The sequence below is a fragment of the Trachypithecus francoisi genome, unplaced genomic scaffold (genome assembly GCF_009764315.1).
Source record: "Trachypithecus francoisi isolate TF-2019V2 unplaced genomic scaffold, Tfra_2.0 Contig00687, whole genome shotgun sequence".
NCBI lineage: Eukaryota > Metazoa > Chordata > Mammalia > Primates > Cercopithecidae > Trachypithecus > Trachypithecus francoisi.
This window is the reverse complement of record NW_022680823.1, coordinates 13,725-31,545: the sequence shown is the minus strand read 5'-3', so window position 1 is coordinate 31,545 and position 17,821 is coordinate 13,725. Positions and strand designations below refer to the sequence as shown.

Here is a 17,821-nt window from a genome sequence, read left to right as displayed (position 1 = left end):
AGCACAGCTGCCTTCTCCCTCAGGGTTTCTGACACTCTGAGGATGTGGTTTTCACACTGTGTATCTTGCACAGTAATACACGGCCGTGTCCTCAGATCTCAGGCTGCTCAGCTCCATGTAGGCTGTGCTCGTGGACATGTCCCTGGTCATGGTGACTCTGCCCTGGAACTTCTGTGCGTAGCCTGTATTACCACTGCTAGGGTTAATCCATCCCATCCACTCAAGCCCTTGTCCAGGGGCCTGTCCCACCCAGTTTATATTGTAGCTGGTAAAGGTGTAACCGGAAGCCTTGCAGGAGAGCTTCACTGAGGCCCCAGGCTTCTTCACCTCAGCCCCGGACTGCACCAGCTGGACCTGAGACTGGGCACCTATGGAGAGGACACAGGAGTGAGTAAAATCCTCTTTGACTGAACCAGGATCCCTTCCTCAGTGTTAAGGCTAGGAAGCCACTTACCTGTAGCTGCTGCTACAAGGAAGAGGATCCTCCAGGTCCAGTCCATGGTGAGGAGCTGCGGTTCCAGGGTTTTCTCCAGAGGAGGGATGTGGTTGTTGAGTGATGCTCTGAAGGTACCAGTAGATTTATATGTATCCCAGAGGAGCTCAGGTTATTTGCATATTCATGAGGCAAGGTATTTCACAGCTCAAAGCCTGATCTAGGATGAGAAAAATACACAGATGCCACATCAACCATACAAGAGTGGGATACTGAGACCAAGCCCTAATCCTGCTTGAGGAAATGCACCCCCTGCCCCATTTCTAAGCTTTTTGTGGACAGCACTCTTCCTAATGAAGAACAATCCCCACTCCCAGGATGTGCTCCTCACTGTGAATCCACATTTTATTGGCATAGAGATTACCTCGATTGTTTCTGGGACCATTGCTGTCTCTGACAGTGAGCAGGCACTTTGACTCCATCCTGGTCCCATTAGGAACAGTCAGAGCTCACTGGTAACTCTGAATAAGTGGCCACTAGTTATCCTACATGAGTGCCCAGCAGGCCCCAGGGAGAGTTCCGAGATCTGCTGGGCACTCCCAAGACAGAGTCCCCAGCACCTGCCTGAGAGTCCTGAGCTCCCAGACCCTTCAGTGGAAAGACTCTTGGTTGACAGATTTGCCCTGTGATGTGTGATTGGCTCTGAGTTTTCCCTCCCACTGAGAGTAGGAAGCAGGAGTTGAAATGGAAATAGGAATTGGAATTTCTTGATAAACTCATAAATCCAAAATAAATACTAAGTAATTTGTGTTTTGAAAAAGTTTGGGTTTTATCTCAAACTCCATTAAATAGAATTACTTGAAGTCTTTACACACTTTTAGTTCATGTCCATAGATGGTCATCATCTTTACATGTTGATTTCTGATCCACATGGTCTGTGCACCTGCCACACTCTCGAATCCACCACTGCCAAGTCAAACACACAACGTAGGAAACATTACTTAGTTCTGAAATCTGAATGTCTTATTCATAGGAATATAGTGTATCCCACAGTTATGTACCCATCAAATTAATAAGCCATCCATATCCTTCATATTCTCACTGTTAAGATATTTATTATCATAGAATCTCACTTTTACATAGAGTTCTCTTGGCTTTATTGAGTGATATAATGGTCCAGATGAAATGGGAGATTTAAAAGCATATTAGCAACTTGTTGAACACTTATGATGGAATGATTTCGTGAGTAAACAAGACTCAGGCCCTGAGAGAATATTTCACATTATTTATCTTCAACAAATAAGTGAGAACATACAGTGTCTGATTTTCTGTCCCTAAATTAGTTTGCAAAGAGTAATGACCTCCAGTTCCCTCATGTTCCTACAAAGGACATAATTTCATTCTTTTCTTAGCTGCATAGTTTTCCATGGTTCTATGTACCACATTTTTCTCTATCCATTCTGCCACTATGAGCATTTAGGTAATTCCATGTGTATGCTATTGTGAATAGTGCTGCAGTGAACCTACATGTTTATATTCCTTTAGGTATCTGTCCAGCTGTGGGACTGTTGGGTCAAATGAAACTTCGGTTTTAGGTTATTGGAGGGATCGCCACACTGCTTTCCACAATGGTTGAACTAATTTATATTCCCACCAAAAGTGTATAAATGATCGCTTTTTCTTGCAACCTTAGCAGCATCTGTTATTACTTTTTTTTTAAGATTAGCCATTCTGACTGATGTGAGATGGTACCTCACTGTAGTTTTAATATGTGTTTCTCCAATGATAGTGATATTCAGCATGTTTTCCTATGCTATTTGGCCACATGTAAATCTTTTTGTAAATGTCTTTTCGTGTCCTTTGACCACTTTTTCTTTCTTGTATGTTTGTTTAATTCCATGTATATTATAAATGTTAGACCTTTGTCAGATGTATAGGTGGCAAATACTTTACTTCCCATTCTAGAGGTTGCCTGTTTACTCTGTTGATAGTATATCTTGCTATGCAGAAGCTCTTTAGTTTACTTAGGTCTCATTTGTCAATTTTTGATTTTGTTAAAATTGCTTCTATCGTTTTCAGAATAAAGTCTTTGCCAGTTCTTATGTACTAAATTGTATTGCCTAGGGTATTATCCAGAGTTTTTATAATCTTAGGTTTTACATTTATATCTTTAATCCACATATTATCATTTTTTTCAATTAATGCTGAAAAAGCATTTGATGAAACTCAACATCCTCTCAGGAAAAAAATAAATAAATAAAAATGGGTATAGAAAGAACACGTCTCGACATACCAAAAAGTTGTATTCCAGAGAGTTTCAGGTAGTATTATAATGAATGAGAAATAACTAAAAGTCTTCTCTCTAAGATCTGGAACGTGACAAACTTCCCACTTTAACCAGTGGTAAAGCGTAAATCCTTCTGCAGCCCCCGTAGCGGCTCTTACCTGCAAGCGCCACCTACTGGCCTGATGTTCAAACTGCATGACCCAATACAAAGTCGCTACCACCAGTGCACAGCAGTTGAAAACGAGATTAGCTTCTCAATACTTCTGTGATTCCAGCTCCGCAAAAGACCACGGGTCTGCTCACATGCTCAGTATGTTACTACTAAAGCTGGAATTTGAAAAAGGCACAACACTAAAACTATTAATAACAAAATAAATCACTGAGTAGATGCCCCTCACCTGGCCATTTCCATCAAGGCTGGTGCTTTTGCTTGCCAGGCTGAGTGGCTCATATTTGTCCCCCTCTCAGAAGCTCAGCAGATAACTCAGGTCACTGTGCATTTCATAGACCAGCCCATTGCCTGAGGCAACGGAGAGCTTCTCCCTGTGCACAGATATCAAGCATGTACTCATCTGCTTCTGCCACAGTCAGCTCAAACCTGTAAGGCCACCTACTAACGTGAAGGGTAAACTTAACAACCCAACATAAAATCTGCTGAAACAAATGCATCCCAAATGAGAAACAGTTCCTGAGGCCTCCACTATCTAGGACCTGCAGGAGGCAGTGAGCCTGCTCACAGGCCCAGTACATTGTTTTACAACCATCATTTCAGAAAGCCACTAAATAATGACCATCTATAGACAAGAAACAATTACAGAGTCTTTGCCACTGAGTAAACCAAGAACCAAATAAAAAGACCCACCCAATATGCATGATATTCACATTCTAAAGGGAATGAAATTTTCATTAAAATCAAAATGAATTCAAAAATAGTAACAGTTTAGGAATGAAAAGCAAACAGATAAGCAATTCTGGAAGTATGAAAAAGCAGAATTACAAGACCCTGGATATCAACTTAGCTCTCCAGCAATAGAATCTAAACAACATGATATATTTTGAAATCTCAGATAAGTAATTCAAAATGTTTATTTTAAAGAAGCTCAATTAAATCCAAAAGAGAGTTGAGAAACAACACAAATAAATTAGAACCACTCAGGCCAGGCATTGTGGCTCATGCCTGTAATCCTAGCACTTTGGGAGGCCGAGGAGGGGGGATTGTGAGGTCAGAAGTTCCAGACCAGTCTGGCCGACATAGTGAAACCCCATCTCTACTAAAAATACAAACCACTGGCTTGGTGTGGTGGTGTGTGCCTGTAATCTCAGCTACTCAGGAGGCTGAGGCAGAATTGCAAGAACCTGGGAGGCGGAGGTTGCAGTGAGCCAAGATCGCACCATTGCACTCCAGCACAGGTGACACTGCAAGACTCTGTGTCAAAAAACAAAAAAACAAAAACCAGAACAATTCAATATTTACTTAAGACTTTGATTTTTAAAAAATGATCTTCAGGGAAAAAACTTCATTGAATTATAATTAGAAAATACAGTTTAAAACTTTGACAAAGGACTACACTAAACTGAAGAAAGAACATCAAACCTAACAGACAGCTATTTCAAGTTAACCCAGTCAGATAGAAATAAGAAAAAAATGAACAAAATCATTGGGAAGTATAGGATTATGTAACACAATTGAAACAGTGGATAATGGATATTCCTGAGGGAGAAAATTAGTAAAAATTTTTAGAAGACCAAATTGATGAAATAATTGAGGAAAATATCCCTAGTCTTGCTAGAGATTTTCACATGCAGATAAAAGAAGTTCAGAAAACTCCATGACAAGACACGGGAAAACAGACATAACCAGGATCTACAGTCCTCAGACTATCTAAAGGAAATAGGAAGAAAAACATTCTAAAATTCACAAAAAAGTGTCTATTTATCTGAAATTCTATTATACTAACAATGTACTTCTCAGCATAAACTTACAAGATAAAAAAGACTGGACTTAAAGAAAAAAGATAAAGGAAAAAATTTATATGTCAATAATAGATTTTGTATCCTGCTAAACTAAGCTTTATAAATGAAGGAGAAATAAAGTATTTCTAAGGTAAGAAAATGCTAAGGATATTTATTTACCCTAGACCAGAACTACAAGAAATGCTCAAGGGAGTCCAAATATGGAAGCCATAGGTCAATACTCACCATCATAAACAACACAAAATTATAAAATTCACTCATAAATCTATTACACAATTAAGACTACAAAGCCACTAGTTAATAATTAACATGACAACAGATCCAAACCTCACATATCACTATTAAGTTTGGATATAAATAAGTTAAATTCTTCACCTAAAATATATACATTGGTAGAAAGAATAAAAAAGAGTTTTGAAATTTATGCTGCTGAAATGAAACTCCCTTAATTGGTAAAAACACATAGATTCAAGATCAAGAAGGTGAGAAAAGATATTTCATGCAAATGGAAACCAAAAGCAAGCAAGAGTAACTGTGCTTATATCATATAAAACAAACTTTCAGTAAACACCAGCAATTAAAGACAAAGAAAGTCCTTACATAGTGATAAAATGATTGATTAAAAATACCAATTCTAAATATATATGCTCTCTACACCAGAAAACCCATGTTCATAAAACAAATACTATTAGACCTAAGGAAGAACATAGATAACAATACAATTGTGATAGACTTCAATGCCCATCTGACAATCCTAGACAAATCATTGAGAAAGAAAATCAACAAGGAAACACTAGACTTAAATTGGACTCTCGATCAAATAAACCTAAAAGATATTAACAGAACATTCAGTTCTGATGACTGCAGAATATACATTATTCCCATTAGCAAGGAATATTTTCTAAGATGGATTATATACTATGCCAGAAATAAAAGTCTCAATATCTTTTTAAAAAATGAATTATCTTCTCAGACCACAGTAATACAAAACTAGAAATCAAACCCTAGAAGAAAACTCAAAACTACACAAACACACATGAAAATTAAACATCCTGCTACTGAATGAACTTTGGGTCAACGATAAAATTAAAAAGGATATTATAACATGTTTTGAAATGTATAAAAATAGAGAAACAGCATACCAAAACCTTTGCAGCAAAAACCTGTGCTGAGGGGGAAGATTATAGTGTTAAATGACCTCATCAAAAAGAGCTAAAGATTACAAATTAACAACCTAACATTACATATCAAAGAATTAGAAAAACCACAACAAACCAAACACACAGTAGAAGAAAACAAATAACAAAGACCAGAGCAGAACTAGATAAAGTTAAGAACCAAGAAATACAAAGAACCAACAAAAAAAAAAACATTGGGTTTTTGAGATAATAAACAAAACTTAGAGACCACTAGCTAGATTAGGCAAGTAAAGTAGACAATTTAAGCAGAATGAGAAACAATAAAGAAAAGATGACAACTGATGCCATAGAAATATAAATGATCAACATAGACTACTATGAACATCTCCCGGCTAACAAACTAGAAAATTTAGGGGGAACAGATAAATGTCTGAAAACATGCAATCTCCCAAGATTGAAACAGGAAGAAATAAAAATCCTGAAGAGAACAACAAAAATTAGTGATATTCAAGCAGTAATTTTAAAAGTCTCAACAAAGGAGCCCTAAAACAGATGATTTTAAATGGTGAATTCTTCCCAATATACAAAAAGATCTGCTAGCAATTCTACTGAAACTTCTTCAAAAAATTGAGTAGAGGGTGTTTCTCCCTAACTCATTCCACAAAGCCACTAACAGCCTCATACCACCTCCATGCCAGGACCCAAAGAGGAATACTACAGATCAATATCACTGATGACTATAGATGTAAAAATCCTCAACAAGACCCAGGAAAATTGAATCCAATCACATATCAAAAAGATAAAAAGTCACAATCTACTAAGTTTTGTTTCAGGGATGCAAGGATGGCTCGACATTCATGTATCAATAACTGTGATCTACCACATGAACAAAATTCAAAACAAAGAAACATATAATCATGTCAATAGGTCCAAAAAAAGCAATTGATGACATTTAGGATTTCTTTATGATAAAAACCCTCAACAAAATTAGAATAGAAGAAAAACGTACCTCAAATGAATAGAAACCATATATGACAAACTCACACACAACATTATACTGAATAGGAATATGTTGAAAGTATTCCTCCTAAGACTCAGAACATGTCAAGGATGCCCACTTTCACCACTCTTAATCAGTATAGAACTTGAATTCCTGGCCAGAGTAGTCAGGCAGGAGAAAGAAATAAAGACACCCAAATTGGAAAAGGGAAAGTCAAATTATTTTGTGTTTGCTGATAATATGATTTTGTACTTAAAAATCTAATATTCTTTAGAAATACTCCTAGAATTGATATATTAATTCAGCAAAGTGTTAAAATAATGGAAAAAACATACAAAAGACAGTACTATTTTTATACACACGTAACAATCAAGCAGAGAACCATAGATGTGTGGAACAGAATAGACATACCAGAAATAAAGTCACAAGCCTGCAACCCACTGACTGTGACCAACTAGACAAAAAGCATATCCTGGGGAAAGGTCACCTTGTTCAATAAATTGTGCAGGAAAAACTGAACAGCTATTTGCAGAAGAATAAAACTGGACCCATATCTCTCACTATGTACAGAAGTTAAGCCGAAACCTATAAAAGACTTAACTGGGAGACCTGAGAGTCGACGGCTGTAGATGAAATCCTAGGCGATGTTTTCCTGGACATTGTCCTAGGCAAAGAATTCATGACTATGACTGAAAGAGATCATGAAGAGACTAAGAGGCAGAAATGAAGTCCACAGGCAAACAGCCCGGGCGGCACCCTGAGCCTAGTTAAAGATCGACCCCGGACCTAACCGATTAAGGTTATCTATAGACTCCAGACATTGTAAGGACAAACGTTGTGAAAGTCTCTGTCCTGCTCTAATTACCAGTGTCTGCCACATATCTTAGTCCTGGGCCCAGTACACACAATCCTCTAGTTTGTCCCAACTTCCTGAGCCCCATATGCCTGCCCGACACAAACACATGAAGAAAAACAACACCTGGGGAAGCTGCAATAAGGTTACAACCGTTTGTCAAAGCGCAGGAACCGATAAGAAGGCTGTTAAAAGCATAACTTCACATTAACATGTAAACCAATTGTAATGCTGTAGCCTAGAGAAATGCCTTGTTCCTCTGTAACCTGACAAGTCCTGTTTACCTCGAGCTATAAAAAGCAAGCGCACGCATTGTTCCAGGCCCTCTTGTATGTTGTGGAACGGAGGGACCAAGTTCGAACTTGCATTAAAGATCCTTGCCGCTTGGCTTTGACTCTGGACTCTGGTGGTCTTCTTCGGGGAACAAACGGTCTGGGCATAACATTTGGGGGCTCGTCCGGGATTCCCCAAGCCCACCAGACCCCTGGTCAATGGATCTACTAGGATCGATCTGCTAATAGGTGAGCCGGCTCGTCTGTTTGTCTGTCTGTGTCCGTTCTGAACCTGCGGATCTCTAAGTCCGCTCTGAGGCTGTTAGCCTGTCTGAATCCGCGGCTCTCTAAGTCCGCTCTGAATCTGTGACTCGCGAGGTCTGAAGCTGAAAGCTGGCATAAGTCCTGGCGGACGCGCTATAGGACAGCCAGTGGAGACCGGTGGGAGACGTTCCCTGGCTCTCACCTGATTCTTGTCTGAATTTATTCTGACCCAGATTTCTGGAGCGCGCCTGCGACTGACATAACTTGTTCTGACCCAGATTTCTGGAGCGCGCCTGCGACTGACATAACTTGTTGTTGATATTCCGTAACTCACTTTCCCTTGCAGGACCTGTTTACCTGATAGCGGGGACCCACTGTCCACAGAACCCCCTCCGTACCTCTCCGGGCCGCAGGCCTCAGCCCCTCCCCCAGGTTGAGCCGCGGGAGGGAGCAGGTGGACGGGAGGTGGCCAGCGCACCCGGACCCACTACAAGGGAAAGTAACTCTGAAGGGCCGGCGTGGGTCCTCTGTAAGCTGAGCGCTGGTCCCATGGGCCCCGCTTTTCTTTCTCTATACTCTGTCTCTGGGTCTTATTTCTTTTCTAAAGTCTCTCGTTCCACCTAACGAGAAACACCCACAGGTGTGGAGGGGCACGCCACCCCTTCATCTGGTGCCCAACTTGGAAGCTTTTCTCTAAGGTGAAGGTGCGCCGGAGCATGGTCATTGAGGACAAGTCGACAAGAGACTCCCGAGTACGACTACAGTCAGCCTTGTGGTAAGCTTGCGCGCTCGGAAGAACCTAGGGTAACAATGGAGCAAACTAAAAGTAAATATGCCTCATCGCAGCTTTATAAAAATTCTCTTAAAAAGAGGGGGAGTTAAAGTGTCTAGCAAAAATCTAAATACGCTCTTTCAAACAATAGAACAGTTTTGTCCATGGTTTCCGGAACAGAGAACTTTAGATCTAAAAGATTGGGAAAAAAATTGGCAAAGATTAAAACAAGCAAGTAGGGAAGGTAAAATCATCCCACTTACAGTATGGAATGATTGGGAGATTCTGGCAAAATCCTCACTTTCACCCTCTCAATTTTTACAATTTAAGACTTGGTGGATTGATGGGGCACAAGTGCAGGTCCGAAGAAATAGGACTGCCAATCCTCCAATTAACATAGAGGCAGATCAACTATTAGGAATAGGTCAAAATTGGAGCACTGTTGACCAACAAGCAATAATGCCAAATGAGGCCACTGAGCAAATCAGGGCTATCTGCCTTAGGACCTGGGAGAAAAATCCAAGACCCAGGAACCGCCTGCCCCTCCTTTCACTGTCAGGAAACGAGAGGAGGGGCCAGCCTCAGGCCCCGCAACAAACTGGGGCATTTAAAATTCAACGCTTTGTTCCTCAGCGTTTTCAGGAACAACAACCCCCACTGTCACAAGTGTCTCAGGGAATAAGCCAGTTATCACAATATAGCAATTATCCCCCACCACAAGTGGTAGTGCAGCAGTAGATCTATGTACTTTACAAGCAGTCTCTCTGCTTCCAGGGGAGCCTCCACGAAAAGTCCCCACAGGGGTATACGGCCCATTGCCTGAGGGGACTGTAGGACTAATCTTAGGAAGATCAAGTTTAAATCTAAAAGGAGTTCAAATTCATACTGGTGTGGTTGATTCAGACTATGAAGACGAAATTCAATTGGTTATTAGTTCCTCAATTCCTTGGAGTGCCAGTCCAGGAGACAGGATCACTCAATTATTACTCCTACCTTATATTAAAGTTGGAAACAGTGAAATAAAAAGAACAGGAGGGTTTGGAAGCACTGATCTGGCAGGAAAGGCTGCATATTGGGCAAGTCTGGTCTCTGAGAGCAGACCTGTGTGTAAGGCCATTATTCAAGGAAAACAGTTTGAAGGGTTGGTAGAGACAGGAGCAGATATCTCTGCCATTGCTTTAAATCAGTGGCCAAAAAAAATGGCCTAAACAAAAGGCTGTTACAAGACTTATCGGCGTAGGCACAGCTTCAGAAGTGTATGAAAGTACAATGATTTTACATTGTTTAGGGCCAGATAATCAAGAAAGTACTGTTCAGCCAATGATTACTTCAATTCCTGTTAATCTATGGGGTCAAAATTTGTTACAACAATGGGGTGCAGAAATCATTATGCCTGCTCCATTATACAGCCCCATGAGTCAAAAAATCATGACTAAGATGGGATATATATCAGGAAAGGGATTATGAAAAAATGAAAATGGCATTAAAGTCCCAATTGAGACTAAGAAAAATCAAAAAAGAAAAGGAATGGGGTATCCTTTTTAGGGGCGGCCACTGTAGAGCCTCCTAAACCCATTCCATTAACTTGGAAAACAGGAAAACCGGTATGGGTAAATCAGTGGCCGCTACCAAAGCAAAAACTGGAGGCTTTACACTTATTAGCAAAGAAACAATTAGAAAAGGGACACACTGAGCCTTCATTCTCACCCTGGAATTCTCCTGTATTTGTAATTCAGAAAAAAATCAGGCAAATGGCGTATGTTAATGGACTTAAGAGCCGTAAAGACTGTAATTCTACCCGTGGGGCCTCTCCAACCTGGATTGCCCTCTCCGGCCATGATCCCAAAAGACTGGCTTTTAATTATAATTGGTCTAAAGGATTGCTTTTGTTTACCATTCCTCTGGCAGAGCAAGATTGTAAAAAATTGCCTTTACTATACCAGCCATAAATAATAAAGAACCAGCTACCAGGTTTCAGTGAAAAGTTTTACCTCAGGGAATGCTTAATAGTCCAACTATTTGTCAAGCTTTCGTAGGTCAAGTCCTTCAACCAGTTAGAAACAAATTTTCAGATTGTTATATCATTCACTATATTGATGATATTTTATGTGCTGCAGAAACAAGAGACAAATTAATTGACTGTTACACATTTCTGCAAGCAGAGGTTGCCAACACAGGACTAACAATAGCATTTAAAAAGATCCAAACCTCTGCTCCTTTTCATTATTTAAGGATGCAAATAGATAATAGATTCTTTAGCCCACTCCAACTTTTGATTTTCGCCACTGCGCGTTCTCCAAAAGGCATCATTTTCGAAATACTGATCTTGTAGAGTGGTCATTCCTTCCTCACAGTACAATTAAAACTTTTATATTGTACTTGGATCAAATGGCTACATTAATTGGTCAGACAAGATTACGAATAATAAAATTGTGTGGTAATGACCCAGACAAAATAGTTGTTCCTTTAACCAAGGAACAAGTTAAACGAGCCTTTATCAATTCTGGTGCATGGCAAATTGGCCTTGCAGATTTTGTAAGAATTATTGATAATCATTACCCAAAAACAAAAATCTTCCAGTTTTTAAAATTGACTACTTGGATTTTACCTAAAACTACCAGACATAAACCTTTAGAAAATGCTCTGACAGTATTCACTGATGGTCCCAGCAATGAAAAAGTGACTTACAGAGGGCCAAAAGAGCGAGTAATCAAAACTCAATATCAATCTGCTCAAGAGCAGAGTTGGTTGCAGTCATTACAGTGTTAAAAGATTTTAATCAACCTGTTAATATTATATCAGATTCTGCATATGTAGTACAGGCTACAAAGGATGTTAAGACAGCTCTAATTAAATACAGCATGGATGATCAGTTACACCAGCTGTTCACTTTGTTACAACAAAGCTAGGACATGAGAAATAGGGAAGGTGATAACCTGGGAAGAGGTTTTGCTTGTGCTTCACTAGGAGAAAATCAGCTTCCTATTTGGATACCCACTAAACATTTGAAGTTCTACAATGAACCCATCGGAGATGCAAAGAAAAGCGCCTCCACGGAGACAGAAACACCGCCATCGAGCACCATTGACTCGCAGGATAAATCAAGTGGTGATATTAAAAAAGCAGATAAAGTCACCACGCACCAGGAAGGCAGAGCTGCCGACCTGGGCACAGTTAAAGAAGCTGACACTGTTAGCTAGAAAAAGCCTAGCCAGCACAAAGGTGACACAAACCTCAGGAAAAAAAAAATGCTGCTTGCAGCTTTAATGGTTGTATCAACGGTGGTAAGTCTCCCCATGCCTGCAGGAGCAGCTGCAGCTAACTATACCTACTGGCTTATGTGCCTTTCCCGCCCTTAATTCGGGCAGTCACAAGGATGGATAATCCTATTAAAATATATGTTAATAATAGTGTGTAGATACCTGGTCCCACAGATGATTGTTGCCCTGCCTAACCGGAAAAAAAAGAATTGATGATAAATATTTCCATTAGGTATCGTTTCCAGTTACAGTGTGACTGGAATAATTCAGATTTTTGTATTACACCCCAAGTTTATAATGAGTCTAAACATCACTGGGACATGGCAAAACACCATCTACAGGGAAAAGGAAATTATCTCACTTTAGACATTTCTAAATTAGAACAACAAATTTTAAAGCCTCTCAAAGTCATTTAAATATTGTGCCTGGAACTGAGGCATTAGATCAAGTAAAAAAAAATTTTTTTTATGGATTAAAACCCCACAACTTAGATTAAGTCTATTGAGAACTCTACTGCAGTAAATTTTGGAATTATGTGTCTCTGTTTAATCGGTTTGTTTTTAGTGTGCTGGACCAGTCAAAGAATCCTATGCCACAATGGAGAGAACGAACGAGCCTTCATCGCCATGGCACATTTATATAGAAAAAAAGGGAGAGAGAATGTTGCGGGGAGTCAGAGACCTTAAATGGAGGGACTGGCTGAAGCCACGGCAAAAAAAAAAAAAAACATAAAATATGAAGGTTTCATGGACATTTTATTAGTTCTCCGAAATTAATACTTTTGTAATTTCTTATGTCTGTCTTTACTTTAATACTTTTGTAATTTCCTATGTCTTTGCTTTAATCTCTTAGTCCCATCATCTTCTTTGTAAGCTGAGGAGGATATATGTTACCTCAGGACCCTGTGATGATTGAGTTAACTGCACAAATGGTTTGTAGAGCATGTGTGTTTGAACAATATGGAATCTGGGCATCTTGAAAAAAGAACAGGATAACAGTGATGTTCAGGGAACAAGGGAGGTAACCTTGAACTGGCCGCCGATGAGCCGGACGGAACAGAGCCATATTTCTTCTCTTTTTGAATGCAAATAGGAGAAATATCGCTGAATTCTTTTTCTCAGCAAGGAATATCCCTGAGAAAGAGAATGCGCTCTGAGGGTAGGCCTATAAACGACCCCCTTGGAGGCGTGCCGCCTTTTACAGTTGAAGCTGAAGGGATGAAATAAGCCCCGACCTCCTGTAGTGCTCTCAGGCTTATTAGGATGAGGAAATTCCCACCTAATAGATTTTGGTCAGTCAGGTTGTCTGCTCTCAAACCCTATTTCCTGATAAAATGTTATCAATGACTATGTGTGCCCAAAATTTCATTAGCAATTTTAATGTTAACACCATCCTGTGCTCTCATCCTGCCCCCACTTACTTTGTAATAGTCTATTACTTTGTAAAGTTTGTAATCTCAGTGTCATGATGACAATGGTAAAATTCCTCTATGTTTCCCCTGTTAGCCCCCTTCCTTGGACCTCTGCTAAGTCTACTATTTCTGCTTACCGTAGGACCTTGTGTTATTAACAGAATTTTGCGGTTTGTCAGGGAAAGGTTTGACACCATACAGCACATGGTCCTCAGAGCCCGATAACAACCTGTAAACGCTGAAACAGAATCAGACTTATAAGACCCAAGATTGGCTCCAGAGGTACCTGAGAAAGGGGGGAATGAAAGAGATCAAATGAAGAGACTAAGAGGCAGAAATGAAGTCCACAGGCAAACAGCCTGGGCGGCGCCCTGAGCCTAGTTAAAGATCGACCCCGGACCTAACCGATTAAGGTTATCTATAGACTCCAGACATTGTAAGGACAAACGTTGTGAAAGTCTCTGTCCTGCTCTAATTACCAGTGTCTGCCACATATCTTAGTCCTGGGCCCAGTACACACAATCCTCTATTTTGTCCCAACTTCCTGAGCCCCATATGCCTGCCTGACACAAACACATGAAGAAAAACAACACCTGGGGAAGCTGCAATAAGGTTACAACCGTTTGTCAAAGCGCAGGAACTGATAAGAAGGCTGCTAAAAGCATAACTTCACATTAACATGTAAACCAATTGTAATGCTGTAGCCTAGAGAAATGCCTTGTTCCTCTGTAACCTGACAAGTCCTGTTTACCTCGAGCTATAAAAAGCAAGCGCACGCATTGTTCCAGGCCCTCTTGTATGTTGTGGAACGGAGGGACCAAGTTCGAACTTGCATTAAAGATCCTTGCCGCTTGGCTTTGACTCTGGACTCTGGTGGTCTTCTTCGGGGAACAAACGGTCTGGGCATAACATGACCTTAAAAGTAAACAGAACTAAACCAAAATAGACAATTTAGACTTAATACAAATAAGAAGCAAAGCATGTGTTCAGCAAAATAAAAAATCAATAAAGTTAACAGAAAACCTACAGCATGACGAAAAATATTTGTAAACACTACGTCTGATTGGAATGTGCAAGAAACAAATACAACACAAGAAAACACAAATAACCTCATTTAAAAGTGAGCAAATAACAGACATTTATTTTTCAAAACAGGACATAAAAATCATCAACCAGCATGTGATAAAACAATCAATGGCATTAATCATCACAGAAATGCAATTTAAAGTCACAATGAGAAACCATATTAAACCAGTCAGACTAGCTATTATTAAAAAGTTAAAAATAAAAACTAAACTGAACATAAACAGAGGTTGGTAAGGACACAGGGAAACCGTAGTGCATATACGCTGTTGGAGAAAATGTAAATTAGTACAAGCTATATGGAAAACAGTATGGAAACTTCTCAAAGAACTAATAATCGAACTAATATTTGATTCCGCAACCCCACAACTTGGTATCAGCTCAAAGGAAAATAAATTTTATATTAGACAGATGCCTGCTTTTATGTTTATTGTTGCGTTATTCACAGCAGCACATATATGGTACCAAACTTAGTGTCTATTTATTACGGTCAGATAAAGAAAACATGTTGTATATGTATGTGTGCATATATATACACACACACCCTCACAAATACACTATATTATTTGTGAATATATATGTACACACATTTAATTACTACTCAATAATAAAAAATGAAATTATGTATTTTACCATAGCATGGATGAAACTTTAGACCACCATCTTAAGTTAAATAACTCAGAAAAGTTGAATACCACATGTTCTCACTTACATAAGTAAGAACTAAATAATATGTACACATGAATATAGAGTGTGGAATAATAAATATTGGAGACTTGGAGGTCTGGAGGGTGGGAGCAGTGTGTGGGGTGAGAAAATACTTAATGAGTACAACATACACCATCCAGATGATGACTCCCCTTAAAGCCCTGACTTCATCACTAAACAATATATCCATGTAACAAAATTGCACTTTCACCGATGAATTTATACAAATAAAAAGATAAGTGGATGCATATTCCAAGTTATAATTGACCCATATTAGAATGTCTTACAAATACAGCATTACAACTTCTTTATTTGGAGTGTTCTTTTTTTTTCACTTAGAAGAGAAAGGCAATCTCAGTTATCAGGGTAAACACACTTTGGAGATGCTGTTGTGCGATACAGGAAGGCAGCTGTCCCATCAGCAACAAGAGGCTTTGTGCCTCAATGCTAATGAATTCAGGTTTATTCTTCCTCCTCCTTGTCCTCTGCATGTCGTAAATCTAGTTAAGAAATCACGGAAGCCTAGCCTCCTTATCTGATGCCAGTGTGAGGTTTAAATCATGCAAGCTCCTTCTCCTGAGTAGAAACACACCCCCTGACCCCATCACCAAATCATTATAAAGCCCTGAGCCAGCCTCCTTTCCTGCTCTAATGAGGAAATTCCAGTCTGTAATTTCTTGAGAAGCCTGTGCTGCTCTCAGCAGACACCCAAAAAACAGAGTTAATAAAACTTTTTATATTCACCTGGGGTGTGAGTGTGGCACCATCAGACTTGACATCCACACTAAACATTGGTGGGGTCTCTCTTCCTTTGCCAGGGATCACCTACAATTGGAACGGTGGGCTTTGAGTCCTGACAGTGACCTCCATGCAGCCTTTCTTCTCTTGCACTGGATGGGAACTCCCTCTGCCCCAATGTCCAGCATGGACTTTATCCTGCCTGCTGCTGGCTGACTGGCCCTTGGAGTTCTGTTGAGCTGGGCTGCAATGCTCAGTTAAACACAGCATCTTTATAGATTTAACTGATTAACTTCAGAAGCACTGATAGCTTATTGATGTTGAGAAACAGGAGTAAATGACTAGGTGACTCTGCCTTTGGTGCATGTGAGAAAGTTTTTCTCTTGTTACGACAAATGCTTCTTCTTCAGAGACTTCATAGGAAGAGCAGGATCAAGGATCCAGAAAAGTGCCCCAGAGGAATCTGTTTTATGGAGAGGAAGCCACAGGGCTGACAGGAAACCAGACCTTAACCCCCATCTGCACCTGCCCTGAGGCTGGCTCTTGTGCTCAGTGGGTTCTGAGCACCCCCACGTGGTTCTTCACTCACATCATGGAGGCTCGTTTCTGGGCTCATACAGGTTTTTTTTCTAATTGTTTTCACAAAAATGGAGACAGAGTAAACAATGAATCCATGCATCTCAGAGAACACAGAACAGCATGATAACACCCCTCAACACACACACACATTTAGGTAAATCTTATTAAAACTGCTGAAAATCAAAGACAAATAGAAATACATGCAGGCAAGTGGAGGTGAGTAGAGGGGGGATTCCTTTCAAAATAACAGAAAAGATGATGACAGCATTCTTCTGGTGAAAACCTTACAAGCAAGAGGAAAAGTGATGGTGTCTGTAAAGTGTTGGAAGAAAAGCCAACCCATTATTTTATAGCCCATGGATGTTCTCTAAAAAGTGAAAAAAGTTGTATTTCTCTTTGACAGCATGAGGGACTCAATGAATCCATGCCCTCAGGAGATCAGTGAAAATTATATTGGAAAATTACAGGGTTTGGAAAGGCTCTGACAGCATACAGCAAGTGAAGAAACATTTATTCAGGAAAATCTAGAAAACTCAGTAAGGCCAGTCATCATATTTTGTCTAAGATGCTCTTCCTTCCACATCCCAGCTCAGCATGATGTATCGTAACCTCCACTACAGAAGATGCAGCCAAGAAGACAGGACACTTTCTACCAGCTCCCACCAGAGGAAACTCTTCCCCAGGGGCCAGGACATTGGCCCTCTGACCCTGCCCACAGCACGTGATGCTGAGGCTCAGTTCTGGACAAGACCTACTGAGAGCCAGAGACTCACTTCTTCCATGGAGCCCCACTCATGGATGGAGGCTCTGCCCTGGGTCCAGTGCTGCTGGGAACATTGGGTCCCTGATTTCTAGCTCTGTCCTTTGGCAGACGTTCTGCTCCAGCATAACAAAGTGTTGGGGAGGTGGGAAGCTTCTGCCCAATCCTCCACTTAGAGCTCATTTCCTATGCTGAGGAAGAAAAAACCTCAACTTTGTCTCCACCTGCAGAATCGTGGTTATGCTCTCTGTCCCAGGGGAGAGGGAGTGCTGGAATTCAGTCATAAAA

General features: G+C 40.2%; 1 long non-coding RNA gene and 1 gene segment (V, D, J or C); both read right to left on the bottom strand.

The window, feature by feature from the left end:
- On the bottom strand, nucleotides 1-557 carry LOC117087750. The segment is given in 2 exon segments: nucleotides 1-368; nucleotides 455-557. Coding segments are annotated over 2 exon segments (363 nt in total).
- Nucleotides 558-599: 42 nt separating this feature from the next.
- On the bottom strand, nucleotides 600-5,920 carry LOC117087756. Its single transcript, XR_004438904.1, has 4 exons — nucleotides 5,837-5,920; nucleotides 3,119-3,263; nucleotides 1,309-1,399; nucleotides 600-653 (listed from the first exon to the last, which is right to left on the bottom strand). It is a non-coding gene; the product is annotated as an uncharacterized LOC117087756 (long non-coding RNA).
- Between the last annotated feature and the right edge of the window lie 11,901 nt (nucleotides 5,921-17,821).